The following is a 14553-nucleotide window of genomic DNA, read 5'->3' on the forward strand; positions in this document are numbered from 1 at the left end:
TTGTAGGTATAATAGTTTCTCCAAGAAGTAGTCTAATTCTTTTTCGAATATTTCAAGTATCCAAAGTTGCTTAAATTGCCCATGTCTGTACACCCACAACGTTTCACTACTATCTGAGATGGTGCTGCCAACGACTAGTATAATTGGCATGAAATTCGTCTATATTTTCCATTTATATGAATAAGAATGAATCGCCAAATGTGTTGGTGAGCGCAAAACTCGAGGCAGGAATCCATTTGAGCTGTCTCTATTTTATTATATTTCCAGTATCAAACATGTATTTCACCTAATTTAGAAGATTAATCATAGAAGAGTTCCGCGAAGGGACCCACGAACGTTCGCTTAGTAAAAAAAAGTGAATGTTCGAAAGTATCCATTATACTATTTTACAAAAAACAGGAGGTGGGTTATATCTATGGTATAACCGCAAGGGTGACGTAGGACTATCGTTGATTCAGAGTTCATTTGTTTGAAGTTGAATCTGAATTCATTCTGAATGAATGAATATTTGGAGAACTTCGAAAACGAGAGCGTTACGTTGGAGGCACAAGGTTTTATGCATCCAATATTGGATACGGAAATATCCTACTGATGGGGAAGAATAATCTTCAGAAGCTATCCTGTTAATTGCGATTGATTGAAAAATCACAAAACCAAATGTATTTGGTCACGGTGTTACATGGAAAGAAAACATTAAAATAAACTCTAAAATGTAATTTCAAATTCCCAGAGGAACTGGCAGATTATTTTCAGTAACGATTAGATATTTCTACATTTTCCTCGATACTGGAAGCCCACCAGTGGTTAATGCTAACTCGATAACCATCTGTTAATAGCACTTGATTGAAACATATTTGGTCACAGTGTTACATGGATAGAAAACATTCAAATAAACTCTTTCACATGAATGTATTTTTAAATTCCTAGAGGAACTAGCAGATTATTTTCCGGATCTTTCTCGATGCTGAATGGCATCCAAACGGAAAGAATTCCATGCGTGTATGTGTGTGTAGCGGCTGCTTCCATGGTCACCTTCTCTTCTCCTGAAGGATCGGCTTCTCAGTGCTCCTCACAGTTTCAAACAAGCCATCCAGCACCCTCAGCAACGATGTTGTCTTGTCGATGTCCTCACGAAAAATGAATGCGTCTCACCACCAGAATATCGCTTAAGTATGCTTTTTGTGTGTGAGTGAATCGAGAGAAGGCGTGGTTTACGATGACAATTTGGAAGGCAAACTAGAGGGGAATGAACTCTCTGAGCTCGGAACTTTCGGCGACTGAGCAATAATCGATTGCGGGCGCATACAATATTGGATACGGAAATATCCTACTGACGGAGAAGAATAATCTTCAGAAGCTATCCTGTTAATTGCGATTGATTGAAAAATCACAAAACCAAATGTATTTGGTCACAGTGTTACACGGAAAGAAAACATTCAAATAATCTCTTTCACATGAATGTATTTTTAAATTCCCAGAGGAACTGGCAGATTATTTTCAGTAACGATTGGATATTTCCACATTTTCCTCGATACTGGAAGCCCACCAGTGGTTTATGCTAACTCGATAAACATCTGTTAATAGCACTTGATTGAAAAATATTTGGTCACAGTGTTACATGAATAGAAAACATTCAAATAAACTCTTTCACATGAATGTTTTTTTAAATTCCCAGAGGAACTGGCAGATTATTTTCCGGATCTTTCTCGATGCTGAATGGCATCCAAACGGAAAGAATTCCGCGCGTGTATGTGTGTGTGTGTAGCGGCTGCTTCGAGATCTTCCCGGGAAACCGTTTGTGGCATCACTCTTCTCCTGATGGATTCCCTAAGCCTAAGAGCCTAAGGTGCACAAACAGGCTCTTGGTGACACCGTTCATCCGCGCTTTCATGGAAAATGAAGAGCTTCACCACAACAGCGACAACATGCTCCAATCGCTGTTCAATTAGAACTGAGTGGATGTCCGAGCGGCGCTCGCTTATATACCGATTGGTGATTTCAATAGCCTGTTTTGAAAGCAAATTTAAGACTATTGAAACATGTTTTTGGATCAGAAAGTAACAAGTATAGAACGCGTATACATTTTATCATTCGAATGAAGTGTTTATCATACCATTTCGTTCAGTTGTTTAGGAGCTATTAACTCTCAAAATCTCGGTCTCCGGCGTAACGCTTAGGTTTTCGAAACTTTGATTTTACACCCCGTTATAGAAATGAAAGACGTAGTCCTACGTCAAAATCTATTTTGAACAGGGCCAAGTTCGCTGGGTCAGCTAATGAAACGATAAAAAACGACTTGATTTTTATGTTTTCCGCTAGGAGATTGCTATTGTTATGTGTTTTTGGACTTATTGATGACTTTTTCGGATCGACCATTGAATTTCCGCGAATTCGTGCGTTGTTTCCGGGTTAAAATTGACATCAAAGTGCAGCGCATTTCAAGCTGTGTTATTCGTTTGAAAACTGAAGGTGAAAATTAGTTCCGCCGGAAAATTACTTCACGCAGAAGCCACATTATCATTCGAAAAATTCGAACAAATGAACATATAACAACATATTCGAATTGTATATTGTTGAATTGTATAATTCACCGAGAGAAAAAAAATGAATCCCATTTCACATCTCTCCGGTTAATAACCGCACTGACAGCGACAGCGGCAATCTCTGCAATCTTCCACTCGCAAACAACTCCCGCAGTCGCGCAAGGGTTCACCACCATTGTTGGGAAGGGGAGGGGGGGCGAAATTCCAGGAATATATGCCCCATGCCCATCATCAATCGAGCACATGAATCAATCGTGTGTGCATTAGAAATAGTAAATACATTGGGCAGGGTTGTGAGTGTATTTTTTCCTCTCTTTAATTTTTTCTGAAAGTCATTAGACACCAGCAGCGGCAACGGAATTACTTGGCATTCCGGCCTAAGCAAAGTGCCCCCGCTCCCCTCCTCATCCATCTGGCGTCCCCCAGCGCCTCCTACGAGGAATGCGAGTCCAGCCAGTCTGCCGCCGCCGCCACCGCCGCTACTGCCGCAACCATCACCAACTATGATGATCACATGATTTGCATTTGTGGTTATGTTTTTTTTTTGTTGTTACTCTGTCTGTTTGCTTTGATTTGTATACTGCGGGAATGGACGCGAAAGGGATGAGGGGAAGAGATAAGTAATCTTGCTTTCCGCGCTTCGATGCGCCATCATTTCGAATGATTGAACAGTTTTGTGTAATCCACAGAACGCGATCGATTAATGATCACCGCCGAAAGTTTCGATGTTGTACACATCGATGGGTTCAACTTTGGTCAGTGGCGATGATTAGAGGGTTCTTCCTTGTTCTTCTTCCTCCTCCTCCTTGTCTACCCAGGGTCAGCGAGATGAGAAGAACTGAGAAAATGCGCGAAAATTAGTTCACATTGGAACCGTTTAGCACACGGATGGATACGCTTGCCTTAATGTGAAGTGCCGCGTTTGCGCTTTATTGGGTGGAACCAAAGGCCAAATAGGGGCTGTGATTCGAAACAAGTTTGTCTTGAATGATTAGTAGCCGCTGGGCTACGTGAAGGCCGGGAGGCTACTCTAATATTCCGTTTTTTTCTTTTTTGAATCATTGTAAATGTAAATGTAAAGTTCATCGACTTACCAAAATGCCAAGGTTTCTAACTGTAACTTATGGCGCGTCGCAACAGGTATCGAACAAAGGCAAACCATCCCAAACAGATTCGTCGCAATAGTCGATTCTCAATATGCTATAATGCTAATGTTTCCATAATTCTCCGCCCCACGACTCGAGAAAGGGTTCGTCCGTAGCAAAGAAGCAAACGCGGAAGAAGCGAGTCTTCGCGTTCTTCTTGAATAATTTCCATTTCAACAGCTCGACCGACTCCGTGTGATAGCAGCTCACTTTCCTTGAGTGCAATTCCAAATGAAATCGAACTAAAAATGCCGATTTTAAAAACTTGTATTTGTGATTCGAACGAAAGATTGTATTCCCTTTGGGTTGGAGGAAATATGAGTTTTCCACAGTATTTGGGAATTTGTTGACGCGAGTGTGACTTTTGAAAAGGGCGTTTCGATTTTAGTAAGAGAAATATTTGATAATTTATATCTCAAAAACTATGAGTCGAATCGAAATAGTGTCTTAGAAAAAGTTATAGAGTATTGATGTTAAAACTTGAAAAAAATATACACTGAAAGAAGAAATCATTACTCTTTTTTTTATTTACAAAAAAAAATTTGATTTGCAATATCTCAAAAAAACAGTTCGACTGAAACGTTTATAAGGAAACACAGTAAAACATTTTTGACGTGGGACTACGTCTAACCGGAACATATGGAGGGTAAAATGAAAACCTAAACACAGAACATGCAGGAAAAAATGAAAGATTTCGAATGCTTATAGCTCGAACATTTCGTACTGGATAGGAGAGATGTTTGCATCACTTGATAGGGAATATTTCTACGCATCTATCGCAACTAACAAAATGTTGTTTTTCATTAGATAAACAATTGAATAACTGTAAAATATTAGGCGTTATCTAAACGCCCTAACTACATCGTTTTGATTGGCCCGATTTACGGTTTCCCTAACACAGCCATCAAAACCAAGCAGCCTTGGGGAAATCGGCATTGCAAATACATGAAAGTAGGGGGACTTTTGTTCTCATCGAAAAATGTTCCCTAACACAGACTTTAAAGCCAAGCAGCGAAATCGGCATTGCAAACCCACGAAAGAGCCTAGAGGCGAGTGAACTGAAAAGTTTGAACCCTCTTAAAGCCAAGCTTTTGTTCCCACCGAAATGTGTTCCCTAATAGAGATTTCTAAACCAAGGTGCCTGGAGAAATCGGTATTTCAAATTCATGCAAGTCGGGGGTATTTTTGTTCCGACTGGAATGTGTTTCCCTAACACAGACTTCAAATCCATGAAGCGTGGGGAAATCGGCATTGCGAATTCATACAAATCGGGGGTATTTTTGTTCCGATTGAAATGTGTTTCCCTAACACAGACTTCAAAACCGAGGTTTCTGGGGAAATCGGCTCTGCAAATAAATGCAAACTGCGAGTACTTTTGTCCTCGCTTGCCTTTGTGCAGAGTGGAATATGTCTGTCCTAACATGATCTTCTAAACTTAGGAACCTGGGAAAATCGTGCAGCCACTAGAAGCGAATGAACTTCCCAGTTTCAAGCAAATTCGAGATTCGAGAAGTATGTACACTTTTGGGATGTAAACTTCAGAGGGAAATGTAAAATAAAATAATCGTTTGATAATTTTTTTTTTGTCTTTATTGGAAAGATTTTCAGCCTTAGGCTGGTTCATCAAACGTTTGATAATTCTTCCGTACATATATTTTGTTCTAGTCATCATACCAAACGTAAAAGGTCCGTCATTAAATTTACTTGTAACGAAGAACAATCAATCACAATAAATGAATTGACTTTACACGGCATTTGTTATTTTTTTTCACTCACAGAGCAAATATATTGAACTCAATTGAATTTGGAAACTGTTTCATTCAATCAAGAATTTAATCAATACAAACGAATGATTGCTAAGCTAAGGTAGTTCCACGTCAACCTTGCGGTTATATCATAGATATAACCCACTCATTTTTTTTTTGCAAAATTCAATTGTATTATAAATCATAATTGCCTTCGAGGGCGATACAGCGATTATAGCGATCTTGCAACTTTTCGATATCATTTTTATAGCACACTTTCGGTTCTTCCTCAAAATAGGCCTCAGTTTCGTTAATCATTTCATCATCGCGGTCTTAAATCTCTTGCCAGCGAGCATTCTCTTCAGGTCTGCGAACATAAAATAGTTGCTGGGGGTCAAATCTGGAGAATACGGTGGGTGCAGTTCGAAGCCCATTTATTGCAATTACACACGAGATTCGGATTTTTCCATTTTTTGACGTCGAACTACGTCTTTCAGGAAGGGTGCCAAATCAGAAAACAGGTCACGTTTTTATGAAATAAAGTTAACGTTAATAACTATTTTCACTGTGAACGAATTCGCATGATTTGCATACCAATCGAATCGGGAATTCTCTAAGATTTGTTTGATATGCTACACATTACGATTCGCTAACCTCTAAACGGTTTAAATTCATGAAAACTTGAAGAACTTACTTTTCCCCCATACATTTGTTCTGCCGACATGTGTGCTAACCCTACCCGTATCTCGAATGCTTATAACTCGAACATTTCTTAACAGATCGGAAAGATGTTTGCATCAATTGATAGGAAATATTTCTATGCATCTACCACAATTAATAAAATATTATTTTTCATGAGATGAACAATTGAATAACTGTAAAATGTCAAGCGTTATCTAAACGCCCTAACTGCCAAGTGTTGATTGGTCCGATTTACGGTTTCCCCAACACAGACTTCAAAATCGATGTACTTGTGGAAATCCGCTCTCCAAATATACATGCAAGTCGGGGGTATTTTTGTTCCCACCAAAATCAATATGCCTAGGGGAATCCGCTTTGTCAAAACATGCAAGTAGGGGGTGATTTTTCCCACTGAGCTGTGTTTCCCTAGCATGGACTTCAAAATTAATGTGCCTGGGGGAATCCGCTTTGCACATACATGCAAGTCGGAGGTAGTTTTTCCCACTGAGCTGTGTTTCCCTAACACGAACTTCAAAATTAACGTGCCACAATGCTCGGCCGCATGTCGCAAAGTAGGAGAAGGTCTGCCTTAGTTTTCGTTTGACCATTGTGTTCACAAGATACTATCCCTTCCCATTGTCACTTGTTCCGATAAAGGGCACATGACCTAAGGTTTGATTCAGTTAGAATCCCTGTTCATTTTCTATATTTTTTTTTGATTTTGTGATTCCAGATTCTAAATGAAGCTTTGGCATGAGTCGTTTTCGGATGTGTCGTATATTCCGAGGGTTTGGCGTTACTCCGTTATATAAATAAAACGTTGCCAAACGGGCGGGTAAAAATAAATTACGGACAAGTGGATTACATAATATAGTTGCGTAGTTCTACGTCGAAAATATGCGGTCGTGTCCTAGATACAACTCCTTCCATTTTTTTCACAATAACAAAAGTTGATTCGCTCTCAATGCTGTTACTCACAAACCAATCGACCGATTGCTGTCAAATTTTGACACGTCTCCATTGGAAGATGGTGTTTTGTGACGATTTTTTTATTGATTGTGATTTTTATTTTTTTTTAATTTTTCAAATAAAATAGAAGTCCTGTAGAAAATTTAAAAAATGAGTCCAAGATGGTAAAATTATTTTTGACAAGCTTTCTGGGATATCGAATTTTTATGAATTTCCGAAACCTCAAATTTTTGTATGTTAACAATCATTTTTAGCCACAAATTATGAATCCTGATGTGATTTAAAATAAAAAAGCTCGTTATCAATCTCCTTCTAAATGCAGCCATTCTTGAGATATTCGAAAAACATTTCTCATGTGGTGTCTTTTTGACGTAGGATTACGTCTTTCGGGAACATATTGGGGTACAAATTGAGAATCGAAAATCGAGCACATCGTGAAAATTGTCCAATTTCAAACGCTTATTACTCAGTCATTTCATGATGGATTGAAGAAATTTTTGCGTCAATCGATTTCGGCACTCCGTAACATTTTTTTATGTTGAAGAAAATAATGTATGTCATGATACTAACTATCGAACAATTGAAAAATCTCAACCCCTATCCTAACGAGAATACTCACTTCTGATTGGTCGAAATTGACGACACATGCGGCGGTTCCCTAACAGAGACATCAAAACCAAGTAGCCCGGGGGAAATCGACATTGCAAATACATGAGAGTAGGAGGAGCTTTTGTTCCCACCGAAAATGTTCTCTGCCAGAGACATCAAAACCAAGGTGCCCAGGTGAACTCGGCATGGCATATTAGTAAAAGTGATTTCCTGTATGTTCTACATTTAGTATTAGTTGTTGTTAGTCCAATCAAAATCCGCATTGGGTTGAATAAACACACAGAAAGTAAAAATTATAAAAGAAAATTACGTTTTCCATTTCAAATATGTTTTCTCTATATTAAAGTAACAAGTTTTTACTGATGAGAAAAATTGATAATTATGTACGGTATTGGTAATTATCTTATATACTCACCAATAGGTGAGTTTTTTTTTCTTTATTTCATCCATACATAACACAGGAGGCATCTCGTCTAGGACCACAGAGGGCGGTTTTCATCATATCTCGTTCCACTTCGGCAGCTTTTATCTGATACTCACCATCCAACGACTGTTTATCATTCTTCTATCATTATCACTCGGTGAACACTGTTGGTGTGAACAAACAATACCGAACAACCAAACAAAACGGCAATTTTCAGGGCCACCAAATAATTATCAAAGAGTTTACCGATGTAATTTTTCCAACATATCCAAAATCAACAGATAGCCTAACGGAATCCTACGTCAACTATGCGGTCGTGTCTCGGACACAACCCTCCTGTGACTTTTTTTAATTTAATTATATATTTTTTAAAATAATATATGGTTTTTTTTTCATATACAATAGAAGTCATGTAGAAAATTTGAAAAAAATGAGTCCAAGATGGTAAAACTATTTTTGACGAACCACAACAATTTTACCATCTTGGACAAATTTTTTTAAATTTTCTACATTACCTATATTTCATAGGAAAAATTTCAAAAGAGTAAAAAAATACATAAGTTTGAAAAAAAAATTCGAGGGGTTGTATCAGAGACACGACCGCTTTGGACGTAGGACTACGCAATCTATTTTTTTGTTTTGTTGGTTTATCATTTCGAATATCATTTGCGAATACGTCGAAAGTTCATAAATAACTCTTCGATAAAAAGTTCTGAAAGGGTGTAATGGCTTGCGTGGTTTTGAAGAATAATTTCGAGAATCAACGATTCTTTCTTGCCTTTGCGAGAACAATACACTAATTGTTCATATGTCGCAATTTGTTTCTTTATATCAATGCACGCATTGCACTGAATATTTTACGAGAGGCATCTTTCGTGCATCGCCATACTCCAAGCATCACATACGCGTCTAACAGATGCACACAGTTGCAGCGACAAACTTCAAGTGAATATTCGCTAGCGTTCACAGCTCGAGGGGAACATAAAACACAAAACGAGCAGAATACGCGTCCTTTTGTTCGGGCACAGAAAGATTCTGAGAATTTCCTTAGAGAAGATGCAATACTTATACGCTAGCGATAGCTTACTTACTTCGCAAGTATTCTCCCCCTTCGTTGTTTCTATTCTTCTTCTTCTTTTCCTTTGTTTACGGAGACTTTAAATCTAACGATTCATTGGTCTCCGACTGTTTCTATTCTAGCGGCTGCATAAGTTGCTCGTTATTGACAGCTATGTTTGGGAAAGCACACAAATGGACAGAAGAAATGTATGGGGAAATGGGCATGCTCCCAATTTTCATCAATTTAAACCATATACAGACTATGGGAATAAAATGTATAGAATATCAAACAAATCTTAGAAAAATTCCGATTCGATTGGTATGTAAATCGTTAAAATCCGTTAGCAGCAAAAATAGTTATTAACATTAACTTTATTTCATAAAAACGTGACCTGTTTTCTGATTTGGCCCCCTTAATGTAAGACTTAGTCCTACGTCAAAAAATAAAATTAAAAAAGGCAATAAATTAGAAATGTTTGTTTCAAATATCTCAAGAATGGTTGCATCTAGAAGGAGATTGATAATAACTTTTTTTTAAAATCACATCAGTATTCATAATTGGTGGCTAAAATGATTGTTAACATACAAAAACTCGAAGTTTCGAAAATTCATAAAAAATCGATGTTCCGAAATGTTCGTTTAAAATAGTTTTACCATCTTGCACTCATTTTTTAAATTTTCTATGTATCTCTATTTTATACGCAAAAATAAAAAAAAATATAGGAGGTTGTGTCCAGGATACGACCGCATTGTTGACGTAGAACTACGCTGTTATTCTATATAAGTCGTACCTTCGGATATTATTCTATAATGCTGTGAAATTTTAGAAACAACTGCTTAGTAGAATAATCTCTGAAATGGTTTTTTCATTGTAGAATTTATTGACGATAATTGATTGATGATTCATTCTTGCCCTCGCAAAACAATACACTAGCTGATCGTAAGTCGCAATTTATTTCATGTCAATGCAATGAAAATTTACCTCGAATGCTTTTCTTTTTCTTGGCCTTTTTCGCAATTGACATAGACTCGGCTAGACTCGATTATATACATGTTGCACCAGCACCGTTTTTCCACATCTCATAACTACATCAATATATCTTTGGCACCGCATGGGAACAACAACAATGACAACACTTGCAAGTATCAAATATCATCTATTATAGTGACTTTCAACTCATTTCGGCTGGTTCGTCACTTTTACTTCCATTTTTGGAAGAATGTCGGGAGTGAGAATTGAACTCGTGATCTCTGCGTGAGAGGTATGGATGTTACCACTACGCCAGATCGCCTCCCCAAATATCATGCTACATGTTATTTGTGTTGCCTTAAAGGAATCGCACCTATAGGCATCGTTCGTACAACGTAAACCAAGCGCCAAACAAGCGTTCGCCATAGCATGCATACAGAGCCATACATTGGTGGCTTGAAACTACTAGGAATATAAAACTCTTCTCATCATTTTGCGCTATTCTCAAAAGAAACGCTTCTGTTAATATTAATGGCCTCGAAAAAAGTTGTATTTCTTTCTCATGCTCGAGAGAAGCGCAGCTATCACCCTTAGTGGAGGAAGTTTTGCTACTGGCAAGCGAAACCACATAAAAAATTCCAGAACGACATTTACTTTCTCGGTGACTAAACAAGCGAAATAAACTCTTTTTGTTAATAACAACCTCGAAAACAGTAGCAATGCTTCATAGCGCTAATGCAATCCTAGCTGAAGGCACTTTTGCAACTGGCACGCGAACCCAAATAACTTATAACATTCCAGTAAGACATTCAAGATGCTTGGTATTCCCCAAATATTTTTTTGACGCACAACCTTATGATGACGGAAAACAAACAATGTTAACTGCTTGGAAAAAGACTGAATTATGCCACACAGCTTGTACTCTGCTGTAACACCCATCGATGCGAATTCGCTGATGAGTTTGTCAAGAGCGACCGCCTTCACCACCAGCGGGGGGAGCTTGATTTTGGTTGCTGCCTGGGTAACGGGGTTTACATTTTCGACCGACGCGCCGAAGTCGCCTATTTCGCTGTTGTGCGATGCGGTGTCACACTCGCGAAGGCTCGGTTCAGTGCGAGCGCTTTTCACTGCACCAATATCGCGTGCATCATTGGATGACGCTTACCTCGAAATATTATTGCCCCTGGCAATGCGTTCGTTTTTTGCAGGGCTCGAGCCTGCCTTCCTCTTCTTCTTGCTCATCATACACTACGCGAAGCGTCCAATTTATGACGCGAAAAGAAAAACACACGATACGAATAACGCGTAAAACGAACAAAAAAACCAAACGACGATATCCAAGTTGGATTACCACTGGTGGGGTCCAATCTTAGATTGAAGCGTAGCGAAAGCAAAGTGAACTGGATTGCTCAACAGTTCGATGCCGAATGAAAGTTTGCCTCAGCGAGATCCACTGTTTATACTCTAGGCAAGTATTCCCCTTCATTCTTCTACTTTTTCTTTGTTCATCTTCTTCTTCTTCTTCAATGGCACTAACGTTCCTAGAGGAACTTCGCCGTCTCAGCGTAGTATTACTTGCGTCATTTTTTATTAGTACTTAGTTGAGATTTCTATGCCAAATAACACGCCTTGAATGCATTCTGAATGGCAAGCTCTAGAATACGCGTGATCACAGTGCAAGTCGGAGGAAATCTCTTTGACGAAAAATTCCCCCGACCAGAACGGGAATCGAACCCGAACACCCGGCATGTTAGTTATGACGCTAACCACTCGGCCACGGGAGCACAATACATTTCTTTGTTCATGGGAACTTTGAATCATACGATTTCCCCTCCGTTGGTCGTCGATAAGTTGCTCGTTATTGACTGCTCTGTTCGGGAAAGCACACAAATGGACAGAACAAATGTATGGGAAAATGGAAACGCCTCAAGTTTTCATGAATTTTAACCATTTCGAAACCAGGGGATTCTAATGTATAGCATATTAAACAAATCTTACGGAATTTCCGATTCGTTTAGTATGTGAATCGCCAAAATTCGTTCGCGGCAAAAATAGTTATTAACGTTAACTTTATTTCATAAAAACGTGACCTGTTTTCTGATTTGGCACCCTTAATGAAAGACGTAGTTCTACGTAAAAAAATTAAAAAATACATAAATTAACAAAAATAAAATTAAAAAGGACAATAAATTAGAAATGTTTTTTTTTTAAATATCTCGAGAATGGTGGCATTTTGAAGGATATTGAAAATGAGCTTTTTTTTATTTTAAATCACATCAGGATTTAAAATTTGTGGCTAAAAATGATTGTTAACATACAAAAATTTGAGGTTTCGAAAATTCATAAAAATACGATATTCCACAATGTTCGCCAAAAATAGTTTCACCATCTTGGAATTATTTTTTAAATTTTCTAAGTGACTTCTATTCTATACGACAAAATTTAAAAAAATATGAAAAAATACATATATAAACTTTAAAAAAAATTGAAAAATACATTAAATTAGAAATGTTTTTTAAATATCTCGAGAATGGCTGTATTTAGAAGGAGATTGATGAAGAGCTTTTTTATTTTCAATCACATCAGGATTCATAATTTGTGGCTAAAAATGATTGTTAATATACAAAAATTCGAAGTTTCGAAAATTCATAAAAAATCGATGTTCCACAAAGCTCGTCAAAAATAGTTTTACTATCTTGGACTCATTTTTTAAATTGTTTACATGATCTCTATTTTATATGAAAACATAAAAAAAAATATTAAAAAATACATATATGAATTTAAAAAAAAATTGAAAAATACAATAAATTAGAAATGTTTTTTCAAATATCTCGAGAATGGCTGTATTTAGAAGGAGATTGGAGATTTTCAATCAGATCAGTGGCTAAATAATTCGTGGCTAAAAATGATTGATAATATACAAAAATTCGAAGTTTCGAAATTTCATAAAACTTCGATGTTCCACAAAGTTCGTCAAAAACAGTTTTACCATCTTGGACTCATTTTTTTAAATTTTCTACATGACCTCTATTTTATACGAAAAAAATAAAAAAAATTAAAATACATAAATTTAAAAAAGACAGTAAATTAGAAATGTTTTTTCAAATACCTCGAGAATGGTTGCATTTAGAAGGCGATAGGTAATGAGCTTTTTTATTTTAAATCACATCAGGATTCATAATTTGTGGCTAAAAATATACATACAAACAAAAATTCGAAGTTTCGAAAATTCATAAAAATTTGATGTTACACAAAGTTCGTTAGAAATAGTTTTACCATCTTGAACTATTTTTTAAAATTTTCTGCACAACCTCTATTTTATACGAAAAAAATGAAAAAAAAATTAAAAACACATAAATTAAAAAAAAAACTAAAAACACAATAACTCAGAAATGTTTTTTTAATATCTCAAGAATGGTTGCATTTAAAAGGAAATTGATGAAGAGCTTTTTTTATTTTCAATCACATTGTTAACAATATTTGTGGCTAAAAATGATTATAGACATTAAAAAAAAACCAAAAAAAAAATCGTAGTTTCGAAAATTCATAAAAGTTCGATGTTACACAAAGTTCGTCAAAAATAATTTTACCATCTTGAATTGATTTTTTTAAATTTTCTACTTATATGAAAAAAATTAAAAAATTTTTAAAAAACATGTATTTTAGATATTGCAAATTTAGGTTTTTTTTGGGAATAAAAAAGAGTACCATTTTTTTTTTCTCGGTGTATATTTTTTCACGTTTGCACATCAATACTCTATAACTCTTTCTAAGACACTATATCGGTAGGACTCATAGTCATTATCAAAGGCCCTTTTCAAAAGTTGTTACACTTGAATCAAAAAATTCCCAAATGTTGTGAAAAACTCATATTTTCTCCAACCCAAACGGAATTCAAACTTTCATTTGAATAAAAAATACTTATGTGTTGTCATTTGTCGATTTCATTTGGAATTGCTCTTGAGTCAAATTTCAATTTCATTTAACGAGATTCGTTCCGCACGGCTGGAGCGGGTTGCGTGCGAGGCCAACAGAACCATACACTCGACAACAGGTTCATATCCACCAGCAAATCGTAGCACTTACCGTCACCTGACCCTATTTTTGTGTGTGCGCTGCAGGTCAACGAATGCACTCTCTTTCCCTGTCGAACACACATATTGTACCGAAGCACGCGAGTCGCTCCATCCATGAGTGAAACTGCGGCTTCTTAAACCTCCCCCGTTTCCGAGCCCATCTTCAAAAGGATACAATCGGCAGAGCCATCTCCCGGAAGTGGATCACCGTGAAGGCCTGATCGGGTGTGGCAACGTCCAGCAGATGGTGCGGAGCCTGCGACTGTTCCTCTTTGGTCGCTTTCGCTGTCACAATGTCCAAACCACGGTATACCTGGATGAGGGATTAAAAT

The 14553-nt window shown here is 37.1% G+C and overlaps 1 protein-coding gene across 2 annotated transcripts in view; it reads right to left on the bottom strand.

Moving 5' to 3' along the window:
• The window catches only part of LOC129773107 (tRNA dimethylallyltransferase), a 432576-nt gene that overhangs the window by 389864 nt on the left and 28159 nt on the right, over positions 1-14553 (bottom strand). For both annotated transcript variants that reach the window (XM_055776672.1, XM_055776664.1), the window contains exon 2: positions 14397-14534. In XM_055776672.1, coding sequence (XP_055632647.1) covers positions 14397-14534 — 138 coding nt within the window. The remainder of the gene's footprint in view (positions 1-14396; positions 14535-14553) is intronic.

This window comes from Toxorhynchites rutilus, chromosome 1 (genome assembly GCF_029784135.1).
Source record: "Toxorhynchites rutilus septentrionalis strain SRP chromosome 1, ASM2978413v1, whole genome shotgun sequence".
Classification (NCBI taxonomy): Eukaryota; Metazoa; Arthropoda; class Insecta; order Diptera; family Culicidae; genus Toxorhynchites; species Toxorhynchites rutilus.